The 20,730-nt window shown below is 53.4% G+C and overlaps 2 protein-coding genes across 2 annotated transcripts in view; one reads left to right on the forward strand and one right to left on the reverse strand.

The window, feature by feature from the left end:
• Cacna2d4 (calcium voltage-gated channel auxiliary subunit alpha2delta 4) overlaps positions 1–20,730 on the forward strand; it is a 108,571-nt gene that overhangs the window by 67,516 nt on the left and 20,325 nt on the right. The window lies entirely within an intron of this gene.
• Positions 1,317–8,142, reverse strand: Lrtm2 (leucine rich repeat transmembrane protein 2). The gene is made up of 3 exons (XM_026411071.2): positions 8,076–8,142; positions 4,770–5,360; positions 1,317–1,771 (listed from the first exon to the last, which is right to left on the reverse strand). Exons 1-3 carry the CDS (start codon positions 8,140–8,142, stop codon positions 1,317–1,319), a joined length of 1,113 nt encoding a protein of 370 aa, XP_026266856.1.

Genomic DNA, 20,730 nt, shown 5'->3' on the forward strand with positions numbered 1-20,730 from the left:
TCTGCCTGCCACCTGTTTTCCCTCAGGGGGGGCCACCAATCCTAGAACACAGCCCAGTCCCAGCCCCATGGTCACAGGTGGAAGATGCTGGAGATGGAGCAGGTGGGAGGTGCGGAGTAGCAGTGCTGAGGCTGCAGGCGTGGAACTGGTGGGTGTCCCCACCGGCCTGGCCGTGAGGCTGCACTCACAGTTCGTGAGGGAACACCCAGTGTGTGGCTGGGCTCTCAGGAGGCTGCCGTCCACACATGCAGCAGCTTCCAGGCCTCTCGGCCTTGTCCCTGGAAAACCCAGCAGGAGAGGTGTGAGCAGGTTACCATGGTGACGGCAGGCTCCTTCAGCAGCACCACTTTGGCCCACTTTAGGGGATCTCAAAGGAATCCTGTGTCATTGGTTTGGGTTCCTCCCCCCACCTCCCGTGGATTTGAGAAGACTGTGGCCAGCAGCAGTTCTGTGGTCCCAGGGTTAGGGACCCGAGGGGGAAGCCTATCTCTGCCACCTGAGCTGGTATGGCCTCTGTCTTCATGTGATGTGTGTGTGTGTGTGTGTGTGTGTGTGTGTGTGTGTGTGTGTGATTTCAATACACGAGACTGTGCTGGTGATGCTGTGAATGTGTGTGAGGGAATTTCAGTGAATCTTGGAGCAGGGTGGTCAGAGTGATCTGTAGCAGATACAGGGACAGACTGGCATCTACTGGGGCAGGATGCTGTAATCACAGCGCTATGTGTTTAAGTGCTGTGTCCAGATCACAGGGTTGGTGTCTCTGCACGTTAGTACTAGCCACTGAAGACAGGACTCAGCTTTCACACTATAGAGGGGCTAAGAATACCTTTCTAGATTAGAAAAGAGTCACAGAAATCTACCCCTAGCTCCCAAATCACTCCCTCCCTGCCCACTAAGTGCAGATGATGTGGGAATGAGCAAGAGATAGGGAGAGTCACCCAGCTGCGACCACCCCTGGGGCAGGAGGGGCGACGGGCGTGCTCAGTCCAGAGGGCTCCTCTTGCGCACATCTTCTTTCTTCCGGTGGCCAGAAGCTTAAGGAGAACCCCCAAGTGTTCCAAAGATTCGGTGGCCCTAAGAGGAGCACGCACAAAAGACTCCAGCACAATGTCAGCTTCCAGGAGACCTGGAAGTTCATGGAGATGGCCACCCCATGGCTGCGCTGCTGGAGGGCTGGGGAGGAGAATATCACTGGGGAAGCAGTGGCCATCGTCAGGCCAAGGCAGGGACCGTGATGGGAGGAAGAGCCAGCCCTTTCCAGAGCCATCTCCGGTGAGCTCTCCCTGCCCTTCCTACCTGGGCTAGGTGGGGGGCTCTCAGGCCACAGAAGAGATCTGCTTCTGGTCTTCGTGCTCGCCCTCAGGGTCCCCCATCAGGGGCTGGCGCTTCTTGAGCTCCCGGTGGTACTTGGCCATGAGGGAGGCGTAGATGCAGCCATAGGCAGCAGCCACCACCATCATGATGCAGACGATGCCGCAGACGACTCCTGCGATGATCACTGTGCCGATGGCTCGCCGCACACTCACTGGCCGGTACCTCTGCTTCTGGGGGCAGGCTGTACTGGGTTCTGGCTCAGGCTCAGCCCCAGGCTTGGGCTTAGCGGGTTCTGGGCTGGCCTTAGTGCAGGGTGGCCCAGGAACATCCAGCCCAGCTGAGCTGTTCTCGTCCTCCAGCTGAGAGCAGTAGTTGAACATCTCCATGGGGACCATACGCATGTCCTTCCCCCTCAGTTCCTTGGGTAGGGTGCAGGCCAGCTGGTCCAGGCGCCCCCCTGCATCCAGTGGAGAAGAAAGGAGGGTCTGAGTAGGTATCAGGAACCTGGACTCCCTCTCTCCATCCCCAGGACCCCAATATGGAAGACCCAGATTATAGTTCAAGCAAAGCAGTCAATCCTGGAATCACTGTCTATAGAAAAGGAAGGCGAGGAGAGAAATCAGCATTGACCAAGCCAGGCAGCACGGTGGATGAGTTAGAGATATCATGCCATCTCATCCCCACAGAAGCCACAGGAAATGGATATTATCATTATTCCCATTTTATAGAGAAGCTCACAGCCAGCTCCCTCAAGCCTGCCCTCTCCTGGGTCAGCCTGACCCACAGGAGGAAGTGCCCACTGGGGAAGATGCTTAGGAAAGAACTGTCAGTGAAAGAGAGCCAGTGTCCCAGCCAGACCCCAGCTCTGCTTTCTCTAGCCCTGAATCTGCCTGCTCATGCCCATCTGGGAACCCACAACACAGTATCTTATCCCTCCAGGGGGTTCCTCCCTCTCACAAAAGGGACAAGAATCAAAAGCCTTAGCTCCTGATTCTCTATGCAGGAGACTACCTCCTGAGAGCAGGGAGAAAAATGGGGAGCAAGAAAGTTTTCCCTGTTCCTTGTTAGGAACAGTCCAGTGTCCCCCCACAGTGACTCAGGTGCAAGAGCATCTTGGGAGGGAATCCCAGAGACAGGAGGCTGGTGCTGATGAGGCTGTGTGGCGGTGATGGGCAGTGAAGGCAGAGAGGACCACAGGGAATGTAAACGCAGAGCCGGGGTGAGATGCGAGGGACAGTAGCTAAGGAGATGAAGCTGCCTGGATGTCCCCTGGGAAGTGAAACTTGGATTTTGGCCTCTTTTCAGCTTCCAGTGAAATCTAGATGCAGGCAATAGACACCCTGCTGACTGCTGAATGGGCTTGGGCTCCAGCCACTCCCTCACTGCCAGCTCCCTCTTCTAGCCCAACCACCACAAGTCTCCTTATTCCGTAGACATCAGTCTTACCCCAGGACCCTGATGAGAAACTTCCCAGGATTTTTACTTTATTTATTTAGTTAGTTTTTAAGGAGTGCAAGGTTGAAAACAATTCAATTATTGAAAAATTCTGAAAAATGTGCATTCCTATTCCAGGCCCTTTTGTGCAGGGAATTCCCTTCCTGATTTCTTTGTGAAAGGGCAAGGACATTTCCTAAGGATGGCGCATTGGTCTGGATGTGCAGATACCTAGCTCCTTTGTGCCACCAACCCCCTGGGTCACTCAAGTCCAGTGAATGTGCACAGAGTGCTACCTCTGCACATGAACTGATGACTAAGAGTAGAGCCACCTCTTTCTCCTGCTCAGGAGACCTGAGGTTGGAACTTGGCTGCATCTTGTGAAAATTGCTTAACTTAATTACATCTGAGTTTTCATTTTCTTAGCTATAAAATGAGAACCTATCTCAATTAAGCTGCTAGAGAGATTAAGATAGATAAGGGACATGAAAAAAACATTTGTAAACTGGAAACTATACAACAGTATTAATCATTATTTCTCCACTCATGAAAACAGGAGAAATTATCATAGTGACTAACATTTCATTGCACTTCATAGTTTGTAGAATGTTTTTAATTAACCAACACGTCAGAACTGCTTAGGAATAATTGAGTTAGTGGCTGGATAGGAAATACAAATAAATAGTAAGGCTGGTGAAAAGCATTAGCATTCTTTTCACACAATTCAATGTTGATTCATTCAGCAAACATTCATTGAGCATCTACTTTGTGCTGGGTACCAAATTGCATCCTATCAGTACTAGTAGCAAATGAGCAAATAAATGAGAGTATGCTGGGCACTTTTCAAGACATTTTGTATGGATTGTTTTTTTAAATTTTTCACAATGATTCCATAAAATAGGTACTGCTTTTCTCCCCATGTTACAGATGATACACTGCCACAGAGATATTAATCAACTTTCTCAAGGTCACACAGGTCGTGGGTGGCAGGGTCAAAATTCAAACCCAGGCCTGGCACCTTAACCATTGTGCTTACTTATTTGCTCCCTCCATTTCCCTTTTATTTTATTATTTCATTTGATCATTTTATAGGTCATTGCAAAATTTTCCCAGATTAAAAAGAGGCGGAAGGGCTGGGCACGGTGGCGCATGCCTGTGATCCCAGTGGCTCGGGAGGTTGAGACAGTAGATTTGCGGGTTCAAAGCCAGCCTCACAATGGCAAGGTGCTCAACAACTCAGTGAGACCCTGTCTCTAAATAAAATAAAATTAGGGCTGGGGATGTGGCTCAGTGGTCAAGTGCCCCTGAGTTCAATCCCCAGTACTCCCCGCCCCCTCCAAAGAAAAGAAAGAAAGAAAGGTGGAAGGGAAAAAAAGTAAAACAAACCATGTGGCTTTTTCCCGAATGCTAGGGATGGAACCCAGAGCCTCACACATGCTCGGCAGGTGCTCTATACTGAGCTACACCGGAGCTCCCACTTGGCTTCTTATTAACAGTTTTGATAACAAAATTTCATGGGAGAGGAAGCTGGCATCATCATCCAGAGGACAATTTGGCTGTGTCTGTAGGCTTGTTACATTTCACCTTTCTGTAAAAGATTGATACTGCAGAGGCAGTGGTGTTATTGGAAAGAAGGGCAGGTTTTCCTGTTCCTTTTAGCACATCCAGGAAACCCAGAAGCGTACCTGGTGGGATATAGAGCCCCCCAGAAAGTATCCTGTGTCTTAAAGTTTTCTTACTAACCCTACAAAACTGAGAAAAAAAATGAAGGTCAGAAGCACAGAGAGGGACATAGAGAAGAAAGGGGTGCAGTGGGAGAGGGGGATCAGCAGCCTGTACTTACCAGTAGGGAGAGGAATGGCTTTGCACATGGGGGCTGATGCTTGTGACTAGCCTATCTGGCAGAGAGGTAGGGTCACTCTGTTCTTTCCCCAGACCTTGTCTCAGCCACCAGGAAAGACTCTCTGCCAGGGGTGATCTCCTTGAGCCTCACCTGCCCAAGCAGGGAGGGCTGCACTCACCTCGGTAAGAGAACCATTCCATCCAGTGTTTGAATTCTCGAAGGTTACAGTCACACTCCCAGGGGTTGTCCCCAACCTGCAGCAGTTGCAGGTTCGCCAGGGGCTCAAACGTCAGTCGGTCCAAGTTCTGCAGGCGGTTGGAGCGGAGGGAGAGGGAGCGCAGAGCCGGGAGTCCATCAAAAAGCCCCGGGGGCAGCTGGGCCAGGCCGTTGATGGACAGGTCCAGGTGGCGCAGCAGCGGGGAATGCTGCAGCAGATCCCTGTCCAGGGTCCTGATGCTGTTATTGCGCAGCTGCAGCTCCGTCAGATTCGTCAGGTCTTCAAAAATGGAGCGGGGCAGCTGGTCCAGGAAGTTGTTGGACAGGTCCAACCGCTGCAGGCTGGACAGGTTGGCAAAAGCCCAGCTTGGCAGGGCGCTCAGCTTATTGTTCAAGAGCAGGAGGGTTCGGGTGGCAGCGGGCACATCCGGAGGCACAGCAGTGAGACCCAGGCCGCTGCAATCCACTTCCAGGCTACGGCTGTCACACTTACAGGAGAAAGGGCAGGTGGGGAGGGCCTCCACAGCATATAGGGCGATCCAGCAGGTGATCCCTTTGGGGAGGAGGGACAGACAGGTGGGAAAAAGCAACAGGCTAGGAGTTGATTCCAGCTCCCATTCCCTCCTTCCAGGTTCATATCATAATGGCCTCTTGGCTTTATCTCCCTTGGCACAAACCAAAACCAATGCACAAACATTTATTAACCACACAAAAAGCTAATTAACAAATCCAGAGACACTTGTATGCTAATGGACATCACACTGTGCCAGCAGGTCTTTGCCTCACCGCACATCAGACAAAAGCCACTTCAGTGGAGTGTGAGGCTGCGGACTCACAGGCCTGAGCCCAGAGGACAAGCCATGCTGGTCCACAGTGATTGACTTCCTTGGGAGCAGAGATATGAGGATATCAGAGAAGCCTGCTCCTTTGTTCCCCTCTTTCCAAAAGACAAGAGCCCATGCTGGGTCATTTTCCTCTGCACTTTACCCCAACCTGGAACTGCATGAGGAAGGCCAAGATATTCTGTGCATGGAAAGGCAGGTAATAAGAGGGCACTCCTAACTCTGCCCCCTACAACTTCCCAAATGCTCTCCCATTTATCAGAATCACACAACCAAGATGGGGCTAGTAGGAGGGTTAGAACCCAGGACCACCTAGGTCCCTGTTCTGGAGAGCATTGTGGGAATGGCAAGGATAAGATGCGCAACACCCCTGCAACATTGACAACTCATGGGACCCAGGACAGGTTCCGTGACTTATTTTTATCCTAGAGCCACCCATGCTCTTAGCCTGGGTTTCTGTTCCAAACGACCTCAGGGCAGCATTTCTGCATGATGGATCAATTGACAGAATTCCTTTCATGATCCCATCTTTTGCCCAAGATGCCTTTGAGTAGCAAGTATGGGGTCTGGTTTGTGGAAGAGCTGGGAGAAACAATCCTCAGAGAACAATCCAACAGAACATCCCATTCCATTGTGGAGCCGGTCCTTTCTAACAGTGACCTTGAAACCTCCCCAGCTGTCCTCCTGAATATCAGAGAAATATGCTCACAGTGAAGGGAAAAAAGGATGAGCTCAAAATAGTTCAGCTGCATGAGGTCAGCTCCACCGAGCCCAGAGGAAAGACCCCAGCTAGAGAACTGGCAAGGTGCAGGCCTAGTGTGTAGCCTGGTCGGTGCCACCCAGATAGCTAACAGCCACACAAGCTGGGTGCCTGGGTGGGACAGTCTTGAGTCTCTTTCTGGTAGGTCATCCAGTATCCCAAAGGGCAGAGCTTGAAGGAACAGGATGTGCCTGTCCTCCACTGAGGATCAGTGACAGCCCAGAGACGTTCTGTAAGACTGACACCTGAGCCTCTTTGTTCTTGATGAGAAATGGGCCCTGGCTTGGTCACAGAAGCCAACTGAAGACCTCTGTCGGCTACATGAGGTCACTGCCCACCTGTCACCTCTCTGAACCCATCTGTGGCCAGGTCAGCCTGCGGCACCCCACCCCCTCCATGTCATTTGACATCAGCGCTCTTCAGACTTTAATTTCCCCAGAGGAAAAATATTCAACCCCTCAAGCTCCCCTCTGAGACGGATGAACCTAAGGATCCCCCTCCCAGAGAAGAGACTAGGAGGACGAGGTGGGAATGTTTCGAAAAGAGCGGCTCCTTTCCTTCCCCACCCCCGCCCCAGAAACTCATAGAAGCTCTAATGACAAGAAAACATAATCCTGTATTGCGAGGTGCTGAGTGACCCTAGAGCAAGGCTGAAAAGGGATCTGAGTTGCTCAGGGATCAGCCACTCTCGCCTGGTGAATAATTCAGGTTGCTCCTGTCGTGGGGCAGCTGGATCACAGGCCGACTGAGGCGGGGAGAAGCCAGGCAGAATCATGTCCCTCAGGGACATTTGTTACCTCTTACCATGTAGCCTGGGGCAAACCAGGCCTTGTTGACCTTGTCCCTTTCCCTCAGATGAAGAGAAATGCTCAGGGTTTCTTTTTTTTTTTTTTAATATTTATTTTTTAGTTTTTGGCGGACACAATATCTTTGTTTGTATGTGGTACTGAGGATCGAACTCAGGCCGCACGCATGCCAGGCGAGTGCGCTACCGCTTGAGCCACATCCCCAGCCCTCAGGGTTTCTTTTCCCCTGACAACCTGTGAGCATTGCTGTCATTACATTTACACCTCAATGTGCCTATGTGCAGGATGATGGATCCATCCCCAAGGTGCCCTCCAACACCATACCCCAAGAGCCCAGAGTTGCTCTATTTAGAGTTGGAAGGACTGAGTGAGGCATAAAGAGCCTAAGAGGTGTCCCCAGCTCCATCCAGCTAACGACTATGGAGAGCAGTTCCCCATTAGACATTCCCACCCAGCCTGAGCTGGGACTTCAGAGTGGGCTGGGGCAGACTGCCACTCCAGGTACCATCCATGCTATTTAAAATTCAGAAAGCCTGACCATTCTCCAACAGAGAATTTATTGACTCTCAGAGAACCCAAAGCACTGGGAAGGATTCAACAGACCTACCTAGGGAGACAAGACCAACTGTCATGGCCTCTAGCTCCTAGTCCAGCCACCAAAGCTCTGAGTGGCTCTTTTCTTGACTTCCCCAGATGCCATGACCACAGGCCTGAGCCTGGCTTCCCAGTGCAGAGCCTTGGGCATCATGGGAAAGTATGTCTACAACCTCCCTGCAGCCTGAGAAGTCTCCCTCCATGCTGTGCTGAGCTCCCACCTCACCCCAATTGTGCCCTCACCCTGTGGCCAGGGGCATACTCACAGGAGACCTGCCTCCACTGCAGGGCAAGCCTGGTCCTCTGCTCAGAGCCATTACCCGGTGTCAGCATGGTGAACCCCACAGCTCTCCAGGCCCTGCAGTCTGGAGAGAGAGGAGCCCTCGGGGTGCTCTGCCTGTCAGTCCTGAGAGAAAGAAAGAGAGCTGGGCGGGGCAGGTGTTGGAGGCCCTGTTCCAACCCAGGGGTTAGGAAGAGGGCCCAGGTGTCTCTTTACATTCCTCATTCCCTCTCCTGTTCCCTCAGCTATGATTCCCTGGGTGTGGGCAAGAAGAGGAACAAGGGGGAGCAGAAAGAGAGAAGGCAGGGAATGTTCGACTCCCTGGGGGGATGGGCAGGGCAGCCTTAGGCTTGCCTAAGAGCCCTCAGACCTGGCTCCAGGTGGCAGGATGCAGGAACTGCCACCTGAACTCCCTCCCCCATGTCCCCACCCAGCTTCTCCTTGCCTCTTCTTGATGCCTCTCTGGAATGGTGACCTCTAGAATGTTTTCATTACAATATGGTCTCCTCTGTCTGGGCTTTCCCACGTCACAGGTAGGGAAACTGAGGCCCATCTCTCCTAGGTGAGCAGGGTGAGGTTTCAGGGTACAGTGCCCACCTACGCTGCTTGCTCCCCTCCCCCCAGTCCCGGTCTCACCAGTGCCCCCTCCCCACCCCACCACTGCTTACCATGGCTCAGGGAGACAGAGGCCAGATCCTTTGCGGTGTCTGCTGGCAGGTCAGGTGAGAGCCGTTGGGTGGCCCTGCTTCCGCTTCCACAGTCGCCTTGGGGGGAATTGCAATGCTGCCTCTTCCGCCAGCCAGTCTATAATAAGACTCATCAGCTCAGGGGTTCATGCTGCAACAGCTGCTGGCACAGGACAGACAGGGCCACGGAGGAGAGGGTGAGATCACCAAGGGCTGGGAAGAGGCCAGGTGTGCAGAGAGCAGCTTGCTCTTCTAGGGGGAAAAGGAGGCACTCAGTCACCCTTCCTAGGGTCTGCCCCAACCCTGTGTCTCCTAAATGGAACACGGGCCTCCTCTGCATTCCCACTTCCTTCTGCATGTGGCCAAGAGCTGTTACAAGGGAGACCAGAGCCTCCACCCTGCTAGCCCCATCAGAGGTGACATCTCCCAACTGGTGGTAGGGACCAGGATGGGGCTTGGCTGTGAAGACTGTGCCAACACCCCAGTCCCCTCTGGGTGCCCAAAGGGCACAGTTGTGTCAGGCTCCCAAAGTTTGACCTTCCTTGTTTGCCAAATTCAGCGTCTTTGGTAATTCCTGTTTGCAGCCTCCCCCTCCCGCCTCCCGTAGGCTGGTTTAATTCTGGGAGCCTGAGAGCCAATGGCAGAGAAGATGATAGCTGAGGAGGTGGAAGGAGCCGTCAGGACGCTGGCTTGCCGTGCTCAGCTTGGAAGCATGCTGAGGGTTCCCCTCAGGCATTAGGATCTCGCTGAGGCTCCTATGGCCTTTCCCCTCCACCCTGTCCCCCAACCCTCTTTCTTCCCCCTCTGGTGGTCCTCAGGAGGCCTCCACTGTGGCCTGTGGCTTATGTGGCCTGGCAGTGTGGCAGCTTCTCAGGAATTAGCAGCCCTCCGTGTCAGTCTGGGCTTTGTCTTTGCCCCCACTTCCTCCATATAGTGAGGACCAGTTTGTGAAAAGCTGGGCGGAGGCTGGCAGAGTGGCCCACCTAGAGCTTGCTGTGGGCTGTGGGGGCAGCTCATCCTCACACTGCTCTCTGAGTGGGTCCTGTGCACTCAACAGGTGGAGCAGCCAGGTTGTCCTTCTCCAGCTGCTCTCAGGGCAGGTGCCTGTAGGCTCCTGGCTCAGCTGCACAAGCGCTGAGGCTCTGTGAATCCTGTCTGGCTACTCCCTCAAACAAACTGCTTACACTCTACACATCTCTGTTTCCTTAACTCTAAAAGCCATGAACATGACACTTAGTGGGTAGAATTTAAGAGTTAACACAGACTAAGTACACAACACCTTGGACTGGAGCCATCATGGGTGTGAGGAAACATGCCTTCCTCATTGGGAGGGATCAGCAGCAGGTCCACAGGACACCTGTCTTCCCTGGTCCCAGTAACCTCACATTCTGGGTTATTTCTTTATATATATATATATATATATATATATATATATATATATATATATTTATTGTTGATGGACCTTTGTTTATTTTTATGTGATGCTGAGAATCGAACCCAGTGCCTCACACATGCTAGGCAAGCGCATTACCACTGAGCCACATCCGCAGCCCTCTGGGTTATTTCTTATTCCTAAGCACATGGCACCCGAGCTTGTCCTGGGGCTGTGCGCTGTCACATGATGCTGAATGTGTGGCAGGCTCACACCACAGACCTGCCTTCACAGGTGGCAATACCCATCCCCACTGTGTCCCTCAAGCCCTGCCCCTCAGAACACCAACCAAGAACTTTGCAGCATCTGTGAAACAGTAGGCAGGTCAGTGGCCACTTGAGGTACAGACGTGATGACCCACTTGCCCAAGGTCACATAGTATGTCAGGAACTGGATTGCAGGCTTCTGAGTCAGGCTGCTCAACCACTCCCTGGTGACTGTCACCCAGCAATGGCCCTCGCGGGGAGATGCTTATGTGTGCATAGAGTGGGCCGCGCACCCACAGGCCTCTCAGACACGTGTTTGGAGCTCCGTCCACAGCACGTGGTGCAAACACACACAGTGCAGTTGGGCATGTGTTAACACGCATGCCTGCACAAGTGCACGCACATGTGCAACCAAACACATGCACGTACCTACACACATGCAGGCCCAGCTGGCACCGTTCCAGCACATCTCCTCAGGCCAACACTTGGGCAGCAGAGCAAGATGCCTCCCTGAGTGCCCTCAGCAGGCAGATGTACAGGGACACTGCCAGCCTGGAAGCAAGATCTGGAGAGACCCCCCCCTCCCCCACCCAGGACAGTCCCTAACCCAGGACATTCTCCATGCATAGCCCCTTATGGGGGGCTGGAGACCCAGTCCAGCTTCTGTCCCCACTTCTTCTGATTTCCTGAGGGAAACAGGCTGTGGAGAAAAGTCTCCCGCTACACTCAGTCCTGACTTCTGCCTGAGGCTCCTACCCTCCCCCAGCAGGCTCCTCTTTCCCACCTGACTCTGCTCAGGGTCACCCCAACAAATGAGCCCCAGGGTTGACCTGCAAAGAGGCATTCAGTGGAGAAGGGCCCTTAAGTACAGGGTCTGATGCCCATCCCCAGCCTTGAACAGTTGCCCATGCACAAACCCGGGTAAGCAGCCTCACAACACAGACCCTTGTCACTGCCTGGCAAGGTGGCAGGACACTGTGTGTGCTTTGGAGAAATGTGATCTCAACAAGTTCCCTGATCTATGAGGACACACACTGTGCTCTCCAGGTAGTCGATCCTGCTTTGGGGGAGGACTTTTTCTGGACTTCAGAGCCTTCCTAACCCACAGGGAAATATGGGGGGGAACTAGCATTTCCTAGACCCTTAATCCTCTGCCCACCCACACACCTCCAAGCAAAGGACTCCTTTCTGCCCCCAGAAGATCAGAGTCTCCGCGGGAAAGGGGTGACCTAATTGCCAGGCTGGAGAACAGCTGTAGCAGGAGGTGCTGGCCGACTGCTGGAATCAATTAACAGCCTTTGAGGGGAGTCCCAACCTGGGGTGGGAAATGGAGGGCAGAAAAGCACCAGGGTCCTGCCAGAAAGACCCCTTCTCTCAGTTTCACTAGACGTGTTCTGACTGCTCGCCTGGGTTTTGTCTCAGGGACAGACCAGAAGGAAGGGGCTGGGACCCAGGAGGGTCCCTGGGACTCCCTCACTAGGCTCCTGATTTGAGCATATGGGGCTGAAAACCCCAAAAGCCCCCAAGAAACCTGGGGCTTTGGCTCTAACCCCTAGCTACTCAAAGTGTGCTCCATGGATCTGCAGCATTAGTCTAGCCTGGAAGTCTAGAAATACAGAATCTCAGATCCCACCCTGGCAGATGGAATGAGAATCTGCATTTTAACAAGATCCCAGGCAATTTGTATGCATATTTAAGTTTGAGGAGTATTAGGCTGGTACCTCCCAGACAGGGACAAACAGCCACCTGGGAAATAATGCTGGTCTGTCCCTGGGGCCAGATACCAGTCAGGAATAGCATGGGCCTTAGTGAGCTTGGAGGACCCACCAGGCCGAGGCCAGGGCCAGGGCTCTGACTTTTGTATCTCTTCCAAGAAGCCTTTGCCCAGAGAGAGACAGTGGCCACAGTCAAACACCTACCTAGAGTTCTTAATGCTCATACAACTCTGGTTATCATCATTAACACCATTGTGTAGATAGGGAAAACTGAGGCACAGGAAATTAAGTAGACTTGAGCCCATGATAGGTGAGAGGAAACATCTACCTAAGCTTAGGTAAACGGGAGAATACCGCTCCATGCCTGAGCCATCTGGTGACAAAATTACTGACTCAGTTGCCCTTATAAGCTCCTACGTTCTTCCTGTTCTTCAACCTCTCACATGTGGAGGCTTCTGGTGGAGAAAGGAAGAGACAGGAACAGGGAAATGTGTGCAGAACTTTACCGTTTACCCGGCCTTTCCTCATCCACTGTCCCAGTGGAGCTGAGTGGGTCCCCGTCCTCTCCATGGAGAAACAAGCTCTGTGACTCGCTGGACTGAGATACAAGCCGCACCTCCTCTGCCAGTCTCCCCTCTTTCAGTAGTGACACAGGTGTGGTGACAAGTCCTAGGAGCCCAAGATCTTTCTGGCCAGGGTTGGGTGCTGAGGTGGGGGCGGGGGTGGGCTGGAAGCTCGGGGGATGCCAGCGCTGGGGGAGGTAGTGAGGCAGCAGGAGAAGCAGAAGGCTCCACGTGCTCCAGCCGACTGAGTGGGCTGCTGCATCCCGGAGACTTGGAGGGCGGGAGCTGCTTCCCCCTGGAGCACCTGCCTCAGCCACCGCCACTGCCCCTCCCCCAGCTTGGAGCAGTCTGCCAGCACTCATTCACTGCAGAGGGACAGGGTTAGGGTGGCAGGGGTGCACCAGCCCCTTTCATTTCTCCTACACATGAAAAGTAACCCTCCAGGGGGGGTTGGCTCAGACAGCTAGAAGCCACCAGCTCACCCCAGGCCTGTGTCCTTGCCCTTTCTCTGAGCCTCTCTGTCATCATCCCTCAAGGCAAGTCAGGCAGTCATTGTGCCCCTCAGGTCTCTTGGGAAGTGTGTGGGCCTTGCTGTGTTCTCCCTCCCCTGATATCTCCACTAGATCAGGGGTCAAATGTCAAGGACTTGAGACAAGACCTATGCACCCCCTCAGAATAAGGGACCCACTGAACTCAGGAGCAAAAAGGGTCCTCAGAGTCCCCTTCACCACACCCTTTGTTCTGCAGAGGCAGAGGTTCCAGAGCTGGTGAGAAGCAGAGGGCCATGAGCCTGCAAGGGCAGACCTGCCCATCCCCCAGAGGGCTGCAAGGGGGCCTGGGCAGCAGGCTTGAGCCCTGTGCAGAGATGGCATGGGTTTCTCTATGGTTGGGGACAGTAGGGAAGCTGCAAGTGTCATTTAGGCTGCTGCCACCTGTCTGGCCATCAGGCCCTTCTAGGAAACATTCCAGATCTCTTCCATGCCCATCACCCCTAACACAGACTGCCCAGGCAGCAAGGAAGCTGGTTCTAAAACAATCTCTATATTTGTAGTTGGAACAGATACAGACCTTCCTAGTTCATTTCAGAACACCTGCCCCCTTCTCACTCCCAGCTTCCTGCACCAGCATTTCCTTGTCAAAATTCTCTATCCCAAAAGGGCACCCTGGGGAGTGGAACGGGGAAGCCCCCTGAGTCACCCCTCTCCTCTCTGATGAATGAGCTGGAGTCTATTGAAGCCCTAGAGCCAGCTCCTGCCATTGACTGCCTGCGGCCCCAAGCAGGGGGCAGGGGAAATATGACCTGGGGTTAGAAGGAGGGAGACCCAGAGAGGGGACACACTGCCTCTGACCAGACCCCTCCTCTCCCCACCCACAGAGCTCCCCAACACCCCCAGTCATTGCATAAACACCCCTCCTCCACCCCCTCCTCCACAGCACCGCCCCCCATGTGGCCTCTTGGCCCTGGTGCCTGGGAAATGGGAACAGGGTTGGCTTGCCCTGGGCCCCAGACCCTGCTTCCAGCCAAACCCCAAAGAAACCAGATCGGTTGCTTAAGAAACCTCCCTCCTTCTCTTGCCGCCCCCAGGCCTGGCTTTCCTGGGCTCCCTCTTTTGGCGGTGCCAGAGACTTTCTGCCAGTGGAGAGGTGGGGGTGGGAAGAGCTGGGCTCTTCTTGGCGGCACCTAAGCTGCTGTTGGGTTTCCCTACCAGCTGGACTTCCCCCGCCCCTCACCACGTGTTCCGCTCCCTCCCCTCCCCCACCCGCTGTAGTTATCTAAGCTGCAGCCCTGTCAATCTGAGTCACACGAGGCAATGCCCAACAAGCCCTGACAGCCCGGTGCCAACATCACCACTGCCACCCCTAGAAATGCAGACAGCTGGGGGTGAGGGGCAGAGCAGCCAATTGGAACCCAGCCCCAGATCTGCCATGCGGGGATTTGAACTGCAGATTTCTGGTCAGAAGCCAGCAGTATTGAAATGGGCCTCAGGGGTACTGAGAACTGCTGTCCTGCTCCAAGTCTGAGTGTCCATGCCTCTGAGAACCAGGCAGCCAGGTAGACACAGCCTGACTGCACACAGTCCTTCTCAGGCACCTGATCTTTCTGCAGCAAAAGGCAGGCGTGCAGCCATGGGACACCAGGTGGGTTCTCACAGCCCAGCTCCCTGACGCTCAGGTGGGATAGAAGCAGTACCCAAGCTTGCAAGGATGGGCTGTAAGATCACTCCCCCTTGTCCACTTCCAGCCACACCTCCACCAGCGAGGCCTCACCCATGCCTATGTGGACTAGTGTCCAGTTGGGGAAGTTCCCCTTTGCACCCTTGTCCAAGGACAGCCACCTGAAGGCCAGAAACCCAAGGCTCAAGGCAACCTGTAAAGGGGCACTGGTCCTGCGGTCTGTTCCCATGCCTCACTCAGAGTGGCCCTCCACCCTGCTACCCTCCACTTCCTCTACCAGCCTGTCACCAGCACCTAACTGCCGTCCCACCCCTCTTCCCATAGCACTCAAGTTCCTTGGGGCTGCCGGTAAGGAACCGGGCATGCAGACAGCACAAGGCTCTTGGCTGCTGCTCCTCGTGCTGCAGGGACTGGTTTCTATGCCACCCAGGGTTGTCATCTGGCACCAGCACTGCCCTCCTCCCCCTTTCCCTTCCCCCCTGCCCCCTTTGGAAGAATGCACAGCTCAAGTCCCCAACACCGTGGGGTCAGAGTTCCCAGTGTTCTGTACCTTTGGGATGCCTAGGTATCTGGTTCTGAGCAGCTTCCCCAGCCCCAGCAAGTGCCCCAGGCAGGAGGCACCCGCTGCTAATTGTGCAGAGCCAAGAGACCCAGCAAAGATGGTCCCCAGTTTGATGCCCAACCAACATGCACCCCCACGACCCCCATTCCTTCCCACCAGGTACTCACACTCACCTTTCTTCACTGGGACCCTAAGCCCCTTAGATCAGGCAGCTCTAAATCCAGACACGAGCGCCAAGCAGAGCCTGGTGGGCTCCGGATGCAGAGTCCCGGAGTCCGGGAGCTGGGAGCTGGCACGCAGCACGCAGCACCCAGCACCGGCGGCGGAGTGCCCGTGGCACTGCGTTGAGAGGGGATGGGGCTGTTGGGTCAATAACAAACTGAGAAGGAAAGAGGGAGGGACGGAGGAAGACAGATAAGAGAGGGGGAAGTGAGGGGAGAGGGAGGAGAGCGCGCGCGTGTGCGCAGAGCAGAGAGCCGGAGCAATGGAGTGACAGCTGGGGGTACATCTGTGATGACAGCGGCAGCGGCACACACAGGCGCGCGCGCCCAGGCGCTCACGGGCGCGAGGGCAGCGCTCACCCTTGCAATGCTCACATTTCAGTGGAAAAAAAAGCGCCTGTGGATTAATCGTTTCCAACTCCGGGGAGGAGGAAAGCTGTTTTATCATGTACCTCCATTTTCCTTCCCAGGGCTCCTCCCGGCTGTCCCTTGTCCCTGGATGCTCCTTTCTTCTATCCTTCCCTCCTCTTTCCCCCTTTGATTTGGCGAAAGAGGGGCAAGACCCAGACGACAGAACCAGTGGATTGACTTTGGTCCCTGAGGCCTCCTACGAAGCTGGTTCTGTCTCCTGTTTTCAAAGTCAAACAGGGCAGTGTCTCCCATCCTGCCTGTGGGAGAAGGAAAAACCCACCCCTTTGCTCAAAGACTGATTCATTCTGCGAGGACCACTGAGGGTGCCGGGGATTCTGAGGCACCAGAGGGCCTTCCACGGTGGGCTGCTGAGCCCCACAAAGCCAGAGGTCATATGGCCACACAGAGGTCAGAGAGTCTCAAAGCTATGTCCACCCAGGCCAGGACTACAGCAGAGCAGGCAGGCTGGGGGCCTTGGGGACTGGCTGGACAGAGCATTCAGGGAACCAGAAGCAAGTTTAGTCCCTGGCCTTTTACCCTGCTCCTCGAGGGTCCTTGCTCTTTATTTCTTTAATATTTTTATTGTTTCTTTCTGGCTATACCTAACAATCAGATTCATTTTGACAGAATTTAAAAAGCACGGAATATAATTTGACCAAATTCAGTCCCCAGTGTTTCCCCTTTCCTCTCCCTCCTCCTTACCCTGTTCCTTTCCCACTGATCTTTCTGCTATTTACTTTTAGATTTGTTTTTTTCTTTTTGGTTGGTGTCTGGTGGATAGACATGATGGTGAGATTCACTGTGGTGTATTCATGTAGGTGCATAGGAGAGTTAGTGAGATCCATTCCTCTGTTCTTCCCTTATCCAATCTCAGTCCCCTTCATCTAGCCCACTGGTCTTCCTTCTTTTTTGATGAAACCCCCTCCCCTGCCCTTGACCCTTTCTCTCCCCCTGCCCCAACCTCTCTCTCTCTCTCTTTCTCCTCCTGATTTTGGGCTAGCTTCTTGCTAAGTGGACTAAGCCAGACTCAAAAAGCCAACGGTGGAATGTTTTCTCCAATATGTGGAAGCTAGTTCTTGCTCTTATCCAAAAAGGGGGAGGCCTGCGAAGGGAATAGATGGTCATTCAAGAGCTCAGAGGCCTCTCTCCTAACCAATCAGGACAAAGCAAGTCAGAGAAACTGATATTCCAAGAAGAGGAAGGTGGCTGATCTAAAGGCCAAGTCAGGCAGTGACTAAACCAGAAGAGGAGCCAGCACCTACTTCCCAGCTGGGGCACGGACCCCCATGTGACACCTTGCCAGTTCTCTGAGAGCCTCCTGGCCAGCGGGTGGCTCAGCATGGGCATATGGGCATCCCCACACCCTTCTTCTGTTTCACCATTAGGACTGGGGCTGTGGGTCAAGACCCTCCTTAACTCAGGATGCTGCACACAGTGCTCCTACACCTTTTTTTCCTGTCCCCTCTGTCAGGTGACTCCAGGAAGCAGAGGCAGGGCTACTGTCCCTGGAGGAGTGGAGACCCTCCTTCACCTTGGGGAAGTCCCTGCCTCTCACCCTGCACAGGTGTCCCTTCAAGCAAGGCAGGCCCCCATCTCCCCCAAACAGCCCCCATGCCTCCACCTCAGGAAAGCAGGTCTTCCCTGAGCTACAGTGCTCTTCCTGCCCAGGGGCAGCTCCTTTCTTAAAACCTCAACCAGAATGTCACCTCTGCTGCCAAGTGGCCCTGCTGTGACTCACAGGTCTCCGCCTTCTTCTCTGATCGATGGCATTTTCTCCGGGCCACCCTGGTGGTTCCTTTCTCTTTTGTTCTTTTTCTTTGGGGTTCTTTTTAGTTATACATGGCAGTAGAATTCACCCTGATATAATTATCCAAGCATGGGATACATCTTATTCTAATTAGGACCCCATTTTTGTGGATCTATGTGATGGTGGGAGTCACTATGGTGTATTCATATAAGTCACAAGAAAATACCTTCACATTCATCCCCCTGCCTTCCATTTCCCTCTCTCCCCTCCCTTCCCTTCATTTCCCTTTGTCCAACCTACTGAACATCTCTCTTCCCCTCTCCCCCCTTACTGGGGTCTGCTTCCACGTTATCGGGAGGAAGTTGTGAGGTGGCTTTCTGTGGGTGGTTTCTTCTCCTTCCTGTATTGTGTCCTGTTCCACAAGAGGGACCCTGCCTCCCCCAGTCCATGTCCATGCCAGCACCTTCTTGTCAACTGCTCTTACTGTCCAGCAGCTGTTGGCTAGGTGATTGGCCACAGCCCTGGGTCTCCTCAAACCTGTCCTATGGAATGAGCAGGTGGACGAGGCCTTTGGTCTGCCCCGGCCCCCGCATTCTGTGACACAGGTATTCACTGTGCACCTGCCGGCTCAGGGTTATAGAAGGCGAGCCCCTCCCACCCCACCACCCAGGTCTAGTTGACCCCACAGGCTGGATTAAGAGGATGAAGCTCAGAGCAGATGCCAGGGCCAGGAGGGAAGAGGGTGAGTCTCTGACTCTTGGAGACCATGGCCCTCCACAAGGGTCATTCTGCACACGTGAACCCGTGTCTGCACCCGTGTGTGGTCATGTCTGCGTACACGTGTGTGGTCATGTGTGGGTCATGCCCATGTGTGGGTGAGGCTGTTTTGTTCTCCTGTCCTCATGATGAAGCAGCACCGAGTGCCAGCCAGGACATGGAGCGAAGACGCACAGCTTGTCAGGCCGTCTGCCGCCGATGGCCTTATTGAGGTGATTTGCTAGGTTGTGAGCAGGGCGGAGGCACCAGATCAGCACCGTGGAGAGACAGCAAGAGAGGGAAGGCAAGAGGCTGGGCAGGGAGGGGATCCAGGCAGACAGGGGCAGGAGGCTGGGATCTGTCCTCCTCTATCAGGCTATGGCCAGTTCCCTGAGAACCAAGGACAAGGTCAAGGTCTAAAACAGGAGCCACCCGGCACAGGCTCAGAGAAGGTCTCTTCCTACCACCCTGGGGGAAGCCACCTGGAAAGGTCTAGAACTCCCTGTTTTCCCTCACCAAGAGTTCTGCACTCCTCTGCAAACACAGGAACAGCCCAACTCCTGCAGGCTAGCAGGAGGCTCCTAGGGTGGTCTTCTTCCCGGGTGAGGCTTCAGCAAGGACAGAGGACTGAGCTCTCTCTGGACCTGGGAAGGAAAAGCACCATGTGGTGTGAAGCAGGGATGGAACAGAAGGATTTGAAATGACTAGAGGCTGAGGCAGGAGGATGGAAGGTTTGAGGTCAGCTCCTGCAATTTAAGGCCCTAAGCAACTTAGCAAGATCCTATCTTGGGCTGGGGATGTGGCTCAGCGGTAGCGCGCTCGCCTGGCATGCGTGCGGCCCGGGTTCGATCCTCAGCACCACATACCAACAAAGATGTTGTGTCCGCCGAGAACTAAAAAATAAATATTAAAAATTCTCTCTCTCTCTCTCTCTCTCTCTCTCTCTCTCCTCTCACTCTCTCTTTAAAAAAAAAAAAAAAAGATCCTATCTCAAGATAAAAAATTAAAAGAGGTGTAGATGGTTATGTGCCCCTGGGTTCAATCTCCAGTACCAAAAACAGAAGAAGAATCTGAAATCATTAAAGGGAAGGTGTGCACGCCCGTGGGCATGGCAGAGCACCGCTGATCCATTGCCAAAGAGATTTCCATGTTCCCTAATCACTATCTTGAAGATAGTGATTAGGGAACATGGAAATCTCTCCTCTATACCAAGTCCTGTTTTCAGCATCTTATAGTTCTTACCAGAAGGAAGTTGTTCTTCATGTCTCACTTAAATCTCCCATTTCATAGTGGATTGCCTCCAAGAAGAAATTCTGAGCACAGCTAAATCTTCAAGATGACAAGTCCATTATCAGCAACAGGGCAGGGCTCAGCAGGAAGGAAGGAGGTCCGTTTGAACCTCAGAGATAAGGGACAGTGAGTCTAGGAGAATTTTGCTTCCAGTCAAGCAGGTGACTCAATTTGATTTTATGTATTTAGCCCAAGAAATATATGGATCCCCACTATGTGACAGGTCTTGTACTAGGGGCTCAGAAGGAACTCAATCCTTTTTGCCTGCTGTTAGCTCCATTCCAATGGAAGGTGAGACAGACAAAAACAGATAAATCGTGCCATTGAGAAATAAAAAGAATGACAAGACAGAAGGTGAATGGTGAAGGGAAGTTCTGCTCTATCTGAGGATGTCAGGGAGAGCTATGCTGGGAGATGCTGTCTGAGCTCAGATCTGAGGATAAGAAGCCAGCCATGTGGAGTTCAAGGGAATAGCATTCCAAGGAAAAGGAGGAGTTGATGCAAATGCCCTGGGGTAGGAATAATGTCAACATGTTTGTGGAAGAAAGTGATTCAGGCTGAAATCAGAGACACACACACACCACCCCCCCTCCCCCCGCAAGGCTGGCGCATGAAGGGTCTCGTAGACCACATTACACAGTAGTTTAGATTTTGTTTTAGGGACAACAGAAGCCATTTAAGCAAAGGAGTGGTGCAATTTGATCTTCAGAAAGATCACTCTCATGGCTAGGAGGAGAGTGGATCACGGAGAGGCCAGAGTGGGAAGCAGGGAGACTTCTTAAAAGCCTATTGCATTAATCCAAGCAGGAGAGAGATTGGCTTGGCCATCGGTGGTAACAGTGGAGGTAGGGAGAGGTGGACACAGGGTTCTGGAACC

This window comes from Urocitellus parryii, chromosome 5 (assembly GCF_045843805.1).
Source record: "Urocitellus parryii isolate mUroPar1 chromosome 5, mUroPar1.hap1, whole genome shotgun sequence".
Taxonomy (NCBI): Eukaryota; Metazoa; Chordata; class Mammalia; order Rodentia; family Sciuridae; genus Urocitellus; species Urocitellus parryii.

Coding starts and splice junctions, on each gene's coding strand:
- Lrtm2 (XM_026411071.2), bottom strand. CDS start 8,142: ATGCTGACACCGGGTAATGGCTCTGAGCAGAGGACCAGGCTTGCCCTG. Junction 5,361..8,075: donor GCAGTGGAGGCAGGTCTCCT/GTGAGTATGCCC, acceptor TCCTCCCCAAAG/GGATCACCTGCTGGATCGCC. Junction 1,772..4,769: donor GGAATGGTTCTCTTACCGAG/GTGAGTGCAGCC, acceptor CACTGGATGCAG/GGGGGCGCCTGGACCAGCTG.